General features: G+C 40.4%; 1 protein-coding gene across 1 annotated transcript; it reads left to right on the top strand.

Annotated features, from left to right (window-relative positions):
• Positions 1–994: 994 nt before the first annotated feature.
• On the top strand, positions 995–3031 carry LOC114633180 (C-C chemokine receptor type 1). Its single transcript, XM_028781789.1, has one exon. It carries the CDS (start codon positions 1057–1059, stop codon positions 2122–2124), a length of 1068 nt encoding a protein of 355 aa, XP_028637622.1. The 5' UTR covers positions 995–1056; the 3' UTR covers positions 2125–3031.
• The last annotated feature ends 12861 nt before the right edge of the window (positions 3032–15892 follow it).

The following is a 15892-nucleotide window of genomic DNA, read 5'->3' as shown; positions in this document are numbered from 1 at the left end:
AGCTCCTGTGTGCTGTCACCTGTTGGATCCAGGCATCTCTTCCTGAGCCTAGTTTCCATTTCTGTCTCCAGGTCATACCCTCCTCCTAGCTGTCTCATGGTGCTCACTCAGGGTGCTCAATTAACCGTCAATATACCTATACCATATAAAGGCCATGTGATAGGGATCAACCTAAACCAAACAACCAACCTGGTACCTTGAATCTCAACCTATAGTGAGGTTTGTTCTTCTAGGAATTTGCTGTATTAGCTATGCTGATCTTGGAATACCATGATTTTTACATTAAATAACATGCATTGTTTCATTACAACTGAAAATAGCATCTTGTTGACTCTTAAACAACAGAAAAATATGATAACTTTTCATAGCTATGAAGTTTTTGTTCTTATCTGCAACTGCCCCCCTCCCAAGAGCATCCATGTAGACTCCAGTGGCACAGCCAGTGCTGTGATTGGAAACAGGAGAGTCTGATCATTTTAGAGCTGGTATTGAACAACACACTCATAGATTTCTATTCCAGGTCTCATTCTGTGTCTTGTGCCACATTTCAGTAAAGTGGGGCAATATATACCTCTGTGTTATTGCTTTAATGTCTTGTGCCACACTGCAGTATCCTGTGGCAATCTGTACCTCTGTTTCATCACTTCTAAGTGGGAACAATTTGCCCACTTAATAGGTGTTGAACATTAAGTCCAAACTCAGTTGTTCAGGGTCAATATGAAGTCTTTAGTTAGAACAGTGAGGTAAAGTCTCCTTTTGTGTTTGATCCAATGAGCTCCTTACACAGTCACTCTTGAAATAATTTAATGAGTTACACATTCATTCATTTGTTTGTTCTGTGCCCCTCTTAGTCTACAAGGGTCATGTGAGTAGAAAATGCAATGGCTTCTTACCCTCCATTTCATCCCTAGATTTGGTAATCACTAAGTATCAATCAGCAATTTATTGGTTAAAGAACTATAACCATTGTCTTATCTTTGTTGCCTAGGACTCACTGTCTTTAATAAAAAAAGTAAATACAGAAACTGTTGTTCCTGACCAGTTTCTCACCAAAGGATGGAGATTTCAGATATCACAGAAGCCTATGCCACAACCACAGAATATGACTATGGAGACTCCACTCCATGCCAAAAGACTGCTGTAAGAGCCTTTGGAGCTGGACTCCTGCCCCCGCTGTACTCTCTCGTGTTCATCATTGGCGTGGTAGGCAACATCCTGGTGATTCTGGTGCTCATGCAGCATAGGAGACTTCAAAGCATGACCAGCATCTACCTGTTCAACCTGGCCATCTCTGATCTGGTCTTCCTCTCCACATTACCTTTCTGGATTGACTACAAGCTGAAAGACAACTGGATTTTTGGCGATGCCATGTGCAAGCTTCTTTCTGGGTTTTATTACCTGGGCTTATACAGTGAGATCTTCTTTATCATCCTGCTGACAATTGACAGGTACCTGGCCATTGTCCATGCTGTGTTTGCCCTGAGTGCCAGAACTGTCACTTTTGGCGTCATCACCAGTATTATCACCTGGGTCCTAGCCATCTTAGCTTCTGTTCCTGCCTTATACTTTTTCAAGGCCCAGTGGGAGTTCACCCACCATACCTGTAGCCCTCATTTCCCCTTCGAGAGCCTGCATAAGTGGAGGAAGTTTCAGGCTCTAAAGCTAAACATCTTTGGACTAGTTTTGCCTCTGTTAGTCATGATAATCTGCTATTCAGGGATCATCAGAATTCTGCTCAGACGGCCCAGTGAAAAGAAGGCCAAAGCCGTGCGTCTGATATTTACTATTACGCTTCTATTCTTCCTCCTGTGGACCCCCTACAATCTGGCTGTACTTGTTTCTGCTTTCCAAGATTCTCTATTCACCAATCTATGTGAGCAGAGCAAGCAGCTGGATCTGGCCATGCAGGTGACTGAGGTGATTGCCTACACACACTGCTGTGTCAACCCAATCATTTATGTCTTTGTGGGTGAGCGGTTCCGGAAGTACCTTCAGCAACTGTTTCAAAGGCATGTGGCTATACCACTGGCAAAATGGTTGCCCTTCCTCTCTGTGGACCAACTAGAAAGGACCAGTTCTGTATCTCCATCCACAGGAGAACATGAGCTCTCTGCTGGCTTCTGATTCAGACCGTAGGCGTCAAGCAAGGTCTAGAAGAGAATGAGGAGATCGTATATAGCTCTCCAAGACAGACACTGACAGCTGTTACAGTGAGGATTCCCAATCTTGTAGGCGCAAAGGGAACTTGGAGGTAGCTTAGGTATGAGTCACCTCTTTAATGGTTTCCTTGAACTTCTCTCTTTAGAAAGGAGATAAATAAACAAAATGGGACGTTCCAAAAACTGGAATAATGGTGCCAATGGGTGGCTTGGATCCAAAGAGGGATAGAATCTATGGTTACTAATTTAAAAACAAAGCCACTACTTTTACTGGACTCTACTCCTAATGATGTGATATTCTGAGAAAATTTTAAAGCATCGTAATAGAGAAGACTTTTGCATACGTGCATATTGAAGTATATCATAAAGTATGATGTTATGTCAAAAAATTAAAACTGTAACGAACTAAAGTTTTTCTATCCAGTTATTCTAAGTAATTAGCAAAGAAACGAATAGATCACAGAATAAATGAAATAGCATTAATGTGAAAATATTCATCATAAGGAAATAACAATTATAATATAAATGTTTTTTGGATGCTAAGAGTGGTGAATAAATATTATTTCATTTTACTGCTGAAAATGCACAGTACAAGTCCAGATACGGCAAAAAAAAAAAAAAATAGTCGCTGACTTGTAGTTTGATACAAATGTATTTCTGAAGAGAAATTTGAAAACTTCAAGAATACTCAAAAGCTAAGTAGTCAATTCTAGGGTGATATTAACAAATGCTATTAAAATTTCATATAGTTTAATAATTTCAGAAATATTAAATGTCAGTCAATATGGTGTATTTTAAGGAATTTTTATTGATCTGGGAATATGTTCATAGTATTATTAACTTTAAATGGAAAATAAAAAACTGGCAAAATGGCTCATAGGAAAAGTTACTACTAAGCTTAACAACCTGAGTTCAATTTTAAGAACCACATGATGAAAGGAGAGAACTGACTCCACAAATAGTCCTCCGATCTCTATATGTGCACACATATGGAGACATACACACAAATAAATTAATGCAAAAAATAAAAATACAGGATTCTTTGGGCCCATATTTTATATATAAAAAGAACAAACTGAAAGAATGCATCAATTCATTTTCTTCTGCTATAATAAAATCCCTAAAGCCAGTACTTTATAAAGAACAGAGGTTTGTTTAGGTTGAAGCTTTGGAAACTCAGCATGACCTTCTACTCAGCTCATCAGTGCACAGTAGAGCCTTCACCACCTGTGCACAGGCAAGAAGGCAAAAACCACAGGGAGTGGCAGGAATCTGAGGAACTAAAGAGGCCTGTCTCTTGTGAGGACCACCAAGGGTTCTCTGAGAATGACTTAGTCCCTTTCAAGAGTAATATCCTGATAATATAATCACCTCCCACTTGGCTCAGTGACATTCAAGGTGTCATCACCCATGCACTGAGAATCAAGTCCCCAACATGAGTTCTTGGAGACAACTCCAAACCATGTCAAAGTGAAGACTCCCAGTGGTTACAGGTATGGCAAGGTTTGATCAGGCCAGTGAGTCCCCAGAGTTACAAGTGCGTGCCACCATGCCTAGATTTTTTAAAAGAGGGCTGATGAAAAGCAAACTCGGGTCCTCGTGCTTTCAAAGCAAGTACTTGACCAGCTGAACGACTTCCCCATGTCTTTAAATATTTGTTTCAAGAGTTGTTAAACAAATGAACAAAAAGAAAAAACATGATTCATAAATGGAAAAAGAAACCTTAATAAAAAGATTTTTTTCAACCTTTAAAACTTTCCCATTTCAAAGATATCATTAAGAAAATTAAAAGACAAGGAATAAAATGAAAGAAAACACTTAAAAAATATAACCTGATATAAGACATATTCAGCAGTCATAAAGAGCTCCTACAGCTCAGTAGTAAGAAAACAAACAATCTAGCCAAAAAAGTACAAAAAAAAAAGAACACATATTTCACTGCAGAAAGTCGACAAATGACTAAAGAAATGTTAAAATTTTTTTATTTATTAGAGAATTAAAGTCACAAAAACCACAGTCACATTGCTTTTCATATTCAATGGAATTACTATGAGACATACGTCATACACAAATAAATGCTAACAAGGATATGGAGATACAAACCCTCACATGCCGTTGGTAGTGTTGTAAAATGATACAACTGCTTTGGAAAGCAATTTATTTTTCCTGAAGATGTTAAACATTAACTTAACACTCCCACTTCTCAAGAATATCCAAGAGAAAGAAAGCATGACCTCCCCCCCAATTCTGTGTATGATCACTGCCATAAATAAAAATGATCTATTTATATCTCTCTATTTAGACGTATCTATTGGCTGGTAAGTAGATAAAAATGTATATCTGTTAAGTGGAGTTCTTCTTTAAGATTTGTTTTTAGTTTTATGTATGAGTATTTGCCTTCATGTATATATATGTACACCACAGGTGTGCCTGGTGCCCATAGAAGCCAAAGATGATGTCAGATTGACAAGAACCAGAGTTCCAGAGTTCCAGACTGTTGGGCTATCATGTAGGTGCTGGAAACCAAGCCCAACCCTTATGCAAGAGTAGCAAGTATCCTACTGGGTAATAAATGGCAGAAAAAAAAAAAAGCTGGTACGGTGGCAAATGCCATAATCCTTGCATTAGGGAGATAGAGGCGGGTGGCCACTTTGAGGCCAGTCTGGTCTGCAAAGCGAATTCCAGGACAGCCAAGTTTGTTACAGAAACCCTGCATCAAAACAAACAAACAAACAGCAAAATACTAGCATCTTTTATGTGGTAAGAGAGCCTAAGAAACATAATGTTGTGTGAAAGGATTCACCTCAAGAAGCCACCTCTTACGTGATTTCATTCATGTGCAAAGTCCAAAAGACAAAAATATAGAAACAGAAAGTAGATTAGCTTGAAACATCCTGGACTGGAAGCAGACTGTGAGGAATGTGAGTGAACTCGGTAGAGGGATAGGAAAAACAAAATTGGGATGATCGTATCAAGTAACATTAAAACACTCTACCTTATAAATGGAATGAAGGCACTTTACTATGCAGAACATACCTCATAAAGTTACTAATATTTATGTGATTGTTTAAAAAACAAACAAACAAACAAAAACCTTCTCCAGAGGCCTGAAAAGGATGTTAGATTGATATATTCCAAGGAACCAGGGTTATTTGCAGTTGCAGAATAAACCTCCTGACATAGATACTGGGAATCAAGCTGAGATACTATACAAGACCAGTACATGTTTTTAACCGGCAAGCCACCTCTCCAGCCCATAAAATGTGTGTGATTTTTACCCCTGAGGAATATTTGAAACTTGTAGCAAAGAATTGACAAAAAAAGAATTCCACATTTTTAATGTTCACTGTTTAATTTTGTTTGTAATAATTATGCCCTCTCTGTGATTAATGTGACCATTTTATGCAGAATATGTCACTATAAAAACTTCATAAATAGAATTATTGTCTAGTATACAATATTCCAGTGCAGCACCAGCAATTATCAGCTCCCTGAGAAGTCCCAGAACTTAAAATACAAAATCTCTTGCCAAGCTAACAGGACTCACAAAGATCAGACTGTAGATGTTAATGTCCCTGGTAATGCTGGTGAAGACTGAGATACATGTTTAACTTTCAAAACCAGTGTCTTATGTTATGTTGTGAGCTGTTCAGAGAGAAATAAACACCATCCCTTCCCACTTCCTCTGGAATGTTTCACCACAGTAATTAGTCTGCAAAAGGTGAACACACTCACAGTTGGTCTAACATATGTTTGGTCAAATTTCTAAAAAAAATTTCCCTGTGTAAAAGGAGGTCTGTGAGGTCTTCTGGTCATTGCCATTCTCAGGAATGGTTGACCCCCACATGCTGAGGGTTTCTACTCCTTGCCTTTGCATATTATTTGATCCTGGGGTCTTCCTTCAGTGATTCTTAGACCCTAAAAGGGGAAGGTGGGAAGATTGAATTACTGAAGAGGAGAAGGCAAAACAACTCCAAAAGTCACAACTGAGGAATTCTGCCAGCCAAGAACAATTTAAAAAAAACAAAAAACAAAGAATAGATTTGTCTATGGAGTCAAGAGAGGAAACCATCTCTTTTAAGCCCAGTAAGAATCATTTGAGACCTCTGGCATCCACACTGTAGGAGATTAAATGTGTGTTGCTTTTAAGACCTAACATCTGTGTGAAATTGTTATAGTGGGTACAGGAAATTCATATAGACAACATGGTTACAATTGTATCCTTCTTATAGCCAGGCACCTAGCCAAATGGTAGTTGATACCTGCCCCTCCTTCCTTTCCTATCTAGAAACCTGATCCCCAAATATCATACAGTACCTCTTTTGTTCTTGTTAATGTTGTTTTGTTTTTGAGATAAGTTCTTATATGTAACTCAAACTATCCTCAAATTTGTTATGTAGCCTAGTCTGGTCTCAAACTCACAACACCTTCAAGTGAAGAGGCATTGACTCTCAAGTTTGGATGTTTTTCATGTTTAGAAACTTATCTCACGAACATTGTTATAACCACTACGATGTTGCAAGACTAGTCACTTGCTGTTTTTCAGTTCCACATTTCATCCCTCACAAAGGCTTAAAGAGTCCACAGAAGGTTATTTCCAGGTCAGAAATCCCCCTATGATAGGCCAAAAGAAGGTCATTGTTCCTCTGTGTTCCTCTAGCAACTAGGAATTGCCTTCTTCCAATAATTCTCAATGCTATTCTTCATTTATTCTGGGCCAGCCAACCTTGGGCTACAACATAAGAACCCAGGCAGCCATCAACACAAGGAGCATCTGAGGAAGATCAAGACCAACCTCTGTCTGCCATGTGGTATTGTGGGGAAGTGAGAGATGCCCTCCTCCCATACCTCATCCCTCAACATCTGTGGTAAACAGGGAAGCTGGCCACGTCCTTCACTGGCAACAACACTCAGAGAGAACAGGCCCTCTTCCTCACCTGGGCAGCACAATAGATCTGGTCCTTCTGGGATGGGCTCTTGGGCTCCGGTGGGCCAGACGACCTGAGAGCGGGAGAGCGGAGAGCGGGAGAGCTGGCTCTGCCCCTTGCTGCTTGTGGCACTGGATGAGCTAGCCTAGGTGGTGCTGGAGAACGTGCTCTGATGGTGTAGGTTTGGGGTTGTTTAAGGGCTGATCAGCTCAGATACCACCCAGACCCAGATACAGGGCTTTGAATTGGCCCACCTGCTGGAGCTCTTGAAGGAGCCTGTCATACAAATCCAAAGCTGCAGGATCTCTGTGACACAGTAACAGGATAACCGAGAGGAGGTCCAGTGAAGATCCAGTATTGACAGTGTAGCAAAAGCCAGAGGCCTCAAACCAAACCAGTGACTCCTTGCAGTGAACATTTGCAAAGAAGTGTGGACAAAAAGGTATACTGTGAGATACACCATAGATCCCACACGAGATTGTTTTCTTTTTCTTTTTCTTTTCTTCTTCTTCTTCTTCTTCTTCTTCTTCTTCTTCTCCTTTTCTTTTCTTTTCTTTTCTTTTCTTTTCTTTTCTTTTCTTTTCTTTTGGTGGAGAGGTTGCAGAGGCAAAGGGTGGAAACAAAGAGATGGGAAGATGAGTGGGTTTGGAGTGCATGATGTGAAATATACAAAGAATCAACTGAAAAGTTAAATTTCAAAAAAAAAAAAAAAGAATACTGATTAATATACTGAACCAGAATCTGAATAATAGAGACTGGGTATTTTTATTTTTGTTAACCCTTTAAAAACCACAAAGGTAATTCTGGTGTACCATTTTGATTGAGGAATACTTTTCTTGATCAGTGATTGACAATCAGAAGCAACTTTGGATATGCTAGTAGTATCTAACCTGTAGATGATTTGAATGCTGCTAAACATCCTGTAATGTGTACAGCAGGTCCCTGGAACCCAAGATTCTCTGGCTCAGAACATCAATGCAGCTAAAGTTGAGAAACTCTGTCTTAAAGGAGCCACACATGTCTTTGCCTTGGCTACTGGCATAGGCTTAATAAACTCATCTGGGTTCACTGCAACTAATACGAACGTGGCTTCAGTATAAAATCCAATAGAATCTCAGTTCCCATACAGAACACGCTGCTAGGCCTCTCAGTGCCAGAACTCACTTTGTTGTTGACTACTGTCTTCACGAAAGAGAAGGGAAAAATAATTAAAATTGAGTTTTTCTTTGTTTAGCAATGTAAACATATCACATTTGATATGAAGTTTAATAAGTAGTATTGTTTTTATATTATCAATTTTATTTCAAAGTGGTATATAGTGGTGGTCGTCAACCTTGACTTCTGATCTCACTGGAAGGTTGACATCCTGCATGGCTGCTGTAATAAGAACATTCCATTAGGCTGTGAAGCTTTTAGACACTAATAAACCCTCCCCCAAGAAAACAATCAACCCCTATATCTGTAAGCAATGAGAAGCTACTAAGTGAAATTAAGTTGCTAGATTTTGTGGTGTAGTCGCCATATTCCCTAACTGCTTGTTGGTCTCTCTGAGATGTAACTTATCCATAGAGCTGCCTTAATTCTGAAGTGTTGGATGCCCAAGTCACTTATTTTCAAGGCCCAGAAATAATCAGATGCTTGTGTTCAGTTTTCTAGCAAGTGCCTCATAATTAGTTTTGATTGACTTAACTGACTATAGGTCTTTCCTATTTGGTCACGAAACAGTTTCCTTTGAACTGCTATCCATGTCAGTTCTTACTTTCTGGTTCCTTTGTATGGCTAATTCATGAAGGAAAGCATTTCTTTCCTCTCAATTTTATCTCTTAGTATTGATTCAGTGGCCCAGACTGTGAAGGTCTTTCTGAGGCTTCCCTCACCTTTGCACTTACTCTGCACTACTGTTCCTTTTTTTTTTTTTTTTTTTTGGTTTTTCGAGACAGGGTTTCTCTGAGTAGCCCTGGCTGTCCTGGAACTCACTCTGTAGACCAGGCTAGCCTCGAACTCTCGAACTCAGAAATCCACCTGCCTCTGCCTCCCAAGTGCTGGGATCAAAGGCGTGCGCCACCACTGCCCAGCCTGCACTACTGTTCCTACCTGTTTTCTTTTTCAAAGTTGAAAGCATATGAAATGTGGCACTCTATTTTGTAAAGTACTGTAAAGTAATTTCTATAATTACAAACTTAGCAGGCATTGTAGAGCTTTATTTATCTATTTCCCTGATAAGCAATAGGTCAATACCCTAGAAATTAAAGCAGCACAAATTTCCCTGGAAACCACTGTTCAAAGTGGTTGGACGCAAAGGTGGGTCCCAGGTCATGAAGTCTGAGATGTTCTCACATGAGGACGTATATGTATAAAAGAGAAAGAACAGGAGGACTCTGCATGGATCATTAAGAAAGAACAGAAGGAACAGTGCCTAGAGAACAGAACCATGTACATTTAAAGAAAACAGGAATGGGAGAGTCTTGGGATGCATTGTAATTGCTTGCACAAACTTGATCTTGTTATCTGAGTCACATTCCTTTATCTTTGAATATTCCTGGAAAGGAGCTTATGTTTTAGGTCCTGTGAAGTGAAGGAGAAAACGGCCCCTCAAAGAGTAAATAGCATCAGTGAAAGCTTGATGTTGACGAAACCCAAATAACAGTTAAAGACTCAGCTTGGGCACCTAGGCAGGGCACTGTGCATCCCACCGGAGTGTCAGCAGGATAGCCTAGGCAGAAAAATACACTTTTTGCACTAGGTCCATGACACTTCTGGAGGCCAGATGACGTGTAGGTTGAAAGGCTAGTGGATGCAAAGATGTGGAAGTGAAAACTAACTGGTCTCACTGAAGGAACAGAAAGTAGCCCACAAGGACAGGAGCACAGCATGGGTTGAATGAACAGGAAGAGGAAAGAGCCTGGAGTGGTCAGCAGGCACCAGATAACAACATACTTTGTAAGCCACATTTAGGTCTGCAACAAACTCAGTCAGCAAATGAGCCCAATTTGGGAATGACATAATCTGATTTCAAGTTTAGAAGGATCATTCTGGATGCAAAACAAAAGTATTAAAAGAGGTGATACAGGAGATGACTGTCAAAAGAGAGTTGTGGACTCCAAGAGATGAAATGATAACAATTCAACTTGGAAACTGAAAATAAGGAAAAAGGCAACTGAGAAAGCGCTCAGAAGGAAGGGTCACCAAAACTGTGCGATTAGAAAGGTGTAGGCAGGAATACCAGCTACCTGTTCCTGGCATCTTTCTAGAGGGCCTTGTCATGGGCTGAGATGAGGAGCCCCTAGGGCAAACATTGTACTGAGACAGGTTCTGGATGCACCACATTTGCTCATACATAGCTAGACACACACCTCCAAACAATCTTCTAAAAGCTAGCATTTGGTAACCAGATGACATTGAATAAAATGTAAATTTCCTGTTCTTAGAGAACAGTAACACCAGGCCACCCTAAGTTTGTAATCACCAGCCAAAGGTAACAAACCACACACCACATCTGTCTCTTGGCCTTTGTTGTAACAACCTGGAGTTAATGACTTTTAGACAACAAATAATATGTGACAGAAATCATATGTGGTCCATGAAGCCTGTATTCACTATCTGTTTCTTTGAAGAAGAAGAAGTTCATCAAGCAGGCTCTGAGCATGGATCTGCCTTTCGGTGGGGCGTGTCCTCGCTGGCTTCTTGGTCCATCCAGCGCTTCTCTCTTTCCAGACATATCTTATTTGAGCTCTTTAATCTCAATCCTGACTTAAAGTGGAAAGATGAGAAAGGGTCAAGACAAGAAAAATATTTAAGAAATGGCAAAGATAAGACAGTGAAGGAACAGAGTGGTGGTGGAAAACAAAGAGGGGGCTATTTATCATTTTCTAAGGTCGAGAAATTGAATACTTCAGTAGACAGGTGGAGGTTCAGGGCCTTTCTTGAAAGACATCTGAACATGGTAACTTGCGATTAGTTTGAATACAGTAATAACAAGATCCAAGTCACTAATAACTCATTGGTATCACATTATGTAAATAAATCAAAGCACTTCCTTTTGGCGTGCCATTTAACAAAGAGCGAATACAGATTCGAATTCTCTACTTCACGCACCGTGTATTTTCTGCCCTCTGTTGAAAAAGTTCACTCAACAAGAGAGAACACCCTTGGCAATGACTTATCACAAATTCATCATCTATATAGTTTTATCAACTAACGGTTCTAGAAGGTTCTAGAAGGGTTCCATAGGACTGTCCTACTTGAACAGGTTAAAAAAATTTTTTTGAGTACTTGAAACCTGATCGAGGAGGGACCTGAAGGGGCTTTCTGGCTGTCACGACTCTCCTCTCACATGGTCATCACTGAAGCCTTGACTATGATAATAAGTTATGAACTTCAATGTTCGGACCCTGTCCTGATCCCTCCAGCAAGATCACACACTAACCTCCAAGACTATAACTCCTTCAACTCACGTTAGCTCTGCCATCTTCTTCAAACATAGCTCCTACTGAAGTTGCTGACCCAGGTGGCTGTTGGCTTTCCTGAGCGTAACTAGAACCCACCCCACATCCTACAGCCTAGCTTCTGAACATAGTTCAAACTGCTTTTGTTCTCACACGTTATCTTTCTGAGATGTTTTAGAGTAAGTTTCAAGGACCGGACCCTTAAGAACTACCTCAATGCTTCAGGGCACATTTACTAAGTACTCAGATATTCTCATGCACAGTCACAGAATAATGATCAAAACCAGGAAATCTAGCTCTTATCTGACACTCTGGTCCAAAGTCTATGTCCACCTCTTGCAAATGCCCTGAAACTTTCCTTCATAAGTTCTGTCTTCCCATGTCTAACCTGAGTGAGTCCCTTGAATTCAACTATACCATCCTTTCATCAGGCTCCCTAGTGCCTCTCTTAAGCTCTTCTGTCCCTCTATCAAGTCCTAGAGGCTTTCCATGATGCTGTCTCTCAATCAACATCTATTGGCTCTCTGTCAAGCACTCCAGTTCTTCTATCAAGTTCTGTTTTCCTCCAAGCCTTCCTATCTCTCTAACCCACCTTCCCCTGGAGAAACCCTTGCTTGGCCTGTTTCATGGTAGAGCCAGGAATGCTCACAGCCCTTATCTTCACAAGAACACCTGTGCTTCCTCAGTTAGTTTCCTGGCTTTCTCCTCATAGTCCTCCCTGAAGCACACATCTACCACTCTAGCAGGAAGCCTGCTGAGGGGAAGTATTCTCTCTGGTGTTTCTTATGATTTCTTTACAGTCAGGAATATGTGTTTCCGGTAACTCCATGCTTGTTCCCCTTTTATAGTAACCACACATTTTACTGTAAAATGACATGCCATTCATGATAAAAGAAACTTGTGAAAACGGAAAAGACATAAAGTGAAATTGTCTTCCTTCCATGCATAGCAACTCCAAGGATGATTTTACATGGTGAAAGGCATTGTGCTTTGTTGTCATGCTCCCCTCTCCCCTCTCTTCGTCCTCCTCTCTCCCTCTATCTCTCTGAGTTGTTTTTGTTTTTATAGGGTTCTACATCGTAGCTTAGGATAGCCTATATTCACCAAGTAAGCCAAACTAGACTAGAATGTGCAGCAATCCCCCCACCTTGACCTCCCAATAGCTCGGATTACAAGCATGGTCTTCATATTCTCTAAGATGCAGATTGTCCCTTGTCACTCACTTTCACACATAACCCTCAGGGTAAAATGCCCATGTAACAATGTACCATCTGACCTCATCTCCTGATATGTAATTCTTGTGCTACATGCAGAATGCTACTTCCTGCTATGGTACCCACCTGACGAGGTTTGAAGCACGGGTAGACGAAGTTTGAGGAAGGTAGATTACCTTCAAGAAATTTGACAGTAGAAAGGTAAAGCCACTTGCCAAGATCACGAAGTCACTTTAGTGACAGGATTTGAGCCAAATTTGACATCCATAAATTTAGACCATGGAGCATACTCAGCAGAGTCAGAGATGATGAGGAAGAAGAGGGAGAAAGATTCTCAGGCAGCTGTCATGGTTTGCCATGGAAAAGGGTCTTTGTAAGCAAGTCTTAGAAGAGAAATCAGGGAAAAGCCAGGTTTGACTTTACAGCTCTGTTATCTTCCAGAAGTTTTTATCTGTTCATGTCACCAACATGCCAATAACCTCCACTGACAACCTGAGAGGCAGTGCAATGACCTCTGTGGCACATTCTACTAACATACTTGCACAGGAGAATGCAGTTCTGTGTGACCACTGAACTTCTCTCCTGGTTTTGCCAAACATGGTTGAGAAAGATACGAAGATACCACAAATCACGATGTCCAATTTTACCCATGAGACCCGGGCTCCAGTTAGGAATACGTTGTTATGTACTGGCCACAAACTTGGACTTCTGTGCGGTAGGAGACAAGTTAGGCTGGGCTCTCCCCTCCTTGTCAAAGCTCAAGCAAACAAAAGTAGAAGTTCCAAAGTTTCCTAACTTTGCGCCCTGGCTTTTTAGGGCTTGGGAGGGAAACATTTCCCTTTGTGTGTACGTGTGTGTGTTTACTTGTTCCTTTGTTTTGAAACAATGTATCCCAGACTGGTCTTAAATTTTCTATGTAGCTCAAGATGACCTTGAACTTCTGCTCTTCCTGCCTCAATGTCCTGAGTGCTGGGATCACAGGCACGCACTAACACATCTGTTTTATGCAGTGATGGGAATCAAACCCATGATGCCGTACATGGTAAACAAGCACTCTCCTATTGGAGCTTCATTCCCAGCCCATTTCTGGGATTTTTGCCTGGTAAAATAACCACAGAATTTACCATTTTAGCTATTTTCAAATGTAGAGTCAGCACCATTCAGAACCTTCTTAGCTTTCAATGCTGAAGCTCTGCTCCCTTTGAACACTACTTCCCTATTCCTCCTTCTCAGCTCCCACAACCTCATTCAGCACCTGTTTCTGGGAACATGACGCCACTCTGTGTCACTAGCTTGTCTCACTCAGCATTGTGTCATATGTTCGCCCATTCTGAACTTTGTATAGAATCCTCTCATTCTATTAACCTTGAAGCTATAAAATGTAGGTGAAAGAAACCAAATGATAAACAGATATTTTCTATATTCATGGATTCAAAATCTCAGCAAAGGGGCTGGAGAGATGGCCCATCAGTTAAGAACACCTATTGTTCTTGCAAAAGATCTCTGTTCAGTTCCTAGTACCTACATCAGGGACTCACAATGTCCTCTTTTCACTACCAAAGGACTCTGTATGCATGTGGTACACATGTATACATGCAGACAAAACACTATGCGTGTGTGTGTGTGTGTGTTTGCACACGTGCACGTGTGCACACATACACACAAGCATGCACATGCACATAAACTGTTCCATGAAACAAAAAATAAATTTTATTTTATTCAAATCAAAACCCCTTTAGTTTGAGAGATAATTTGTAAACCACATATCTAAAAACATTTATTCTCTCTCTCTTTTTTTTTTTTTTTTTGGTTTTTCAAGACAGGGTTTCTCTTTGTAGCTCTGGCTGTCCTGGAACTCACTCTGTAGACCAGGCTGGCCTCGAACTCAGAAATCCGCCTACCTCTGCCTCCCAAGTGCTGGGATTAAAGGCGTGCGCCACCATCATCCGGCACATTTATTCTCAATACATAAAAAGTTCTCAAAACTTAATATTAGGGCTGAGAATGTGGCTCAGTGACAGAATACTTCCCTGGCATGTGTAAGGCTCTGGGCTCAATTCCCATCACCATAAAATAAAATAATACATTTTTTCAAAGTTTATATTTAAAAACACAATTACAAAACAAAAAAAGATATAAAAAATATTTTATTGAAGAATCCATTAGTGGGCTGAAAAGATGGCTAAACAGGTAAAAGCACATGTCATGCAGGCCTGACAACCTGAGTTCCATCCTGGACCCCATGGTAGAAGAAGAGAACCAACTCCATGAAGTTGCCCTCTGACCTCTATGCCATGGCATATATGCACTTGTACTTACAGCATATGTACATGATAATATATACAATTAAAAGTTGAAGAAGAAGCCATAAAGATAATCAGTGAGTACTTTAAAAGATGCTCAGAAGCACCAGCCATTAGGGAAGTGCGGCTCCATTTTACATCTTGGGTCACTAAAATGCTGGTGAGAAAGTAAACTGTGAACAGGACTCTGAAAAAGACCAGCAATCTCTTTAAAAACTGAAATACCCTTTGATACAACAGTTGAAAACCTGGCCATTTGTCCCAGAGGAACAGAAACGTACGTTGACACTAAAACCTGTGTAAAGTTTTATTTGTGATAGCCCCAAACTAGAAGCCAGCCCTAATGTCCTTGGACAAGAAACTGTATATTCAACCAAAATGTTTCACCCAACAATCATAAAGAATAGGCCACTGAGATGCACTATAATTTGGATGCATCTGATGGGCAGAGTTGGGTTGGGGGACGATCTGAAAACATGTTCTGTGGTCTCATTTACGTAACACTGTCATGTGACAAAATAGAGGTAGAAAACAGGCTGGGGCTTTCAGGGCTAGGAATGGAGGCTAGTATGTTTATTGGCACATAGGATAAGGAGATCTTTGTGATGCTGGAGTGACCCTGCATCATGGTTATGTTAATTACTAGAATCTATATGTGACAATAATGATAAAGAACTGTAGAAATGCACTATGCCAAAGTCTAATCTAGTTATGATATCGAACTGCTATGCTAGTTCTATATGCTTGCTATTCACTACTTGAGATTCTTTATCTCAAAGGTGCAATTCAGAAAAAAAAATAATCTTTTGAGTAGAATAATAGCTTTGGAATCAGCTAAGCTCC

Source organism: Grammomys surdaster, unplaced genomic scaffold (assembly GCF_004785775.1).
Source record: "Grammomys surdaster isolate TR1022 unplaced genomic scaffold, NIH_TR_1.0 546, whole genome shotgun sequence".
In the NCBI taxonomy this organism is placed as follows: domain Eukaryota; kingdom Metazoa; phylum Chordata; class Mammalia; order Rodentia; family Muridae; genus Grammomys; species Grammomys surdaster.
The sequence above is the reverse complement of the archived record's forward strand: the minus strand, read 5'-3'. Positions and strand labels throughout refer to the sequence as shown.

Coding starts and splice junctions, on each gene's coding strand:
- LOC114633180 (XM_028781789.1), top strand. CDS start 1,057: ATGGAGATTTCAGATATCACAGAAGCCTATGCCACAACCACAGAATAT.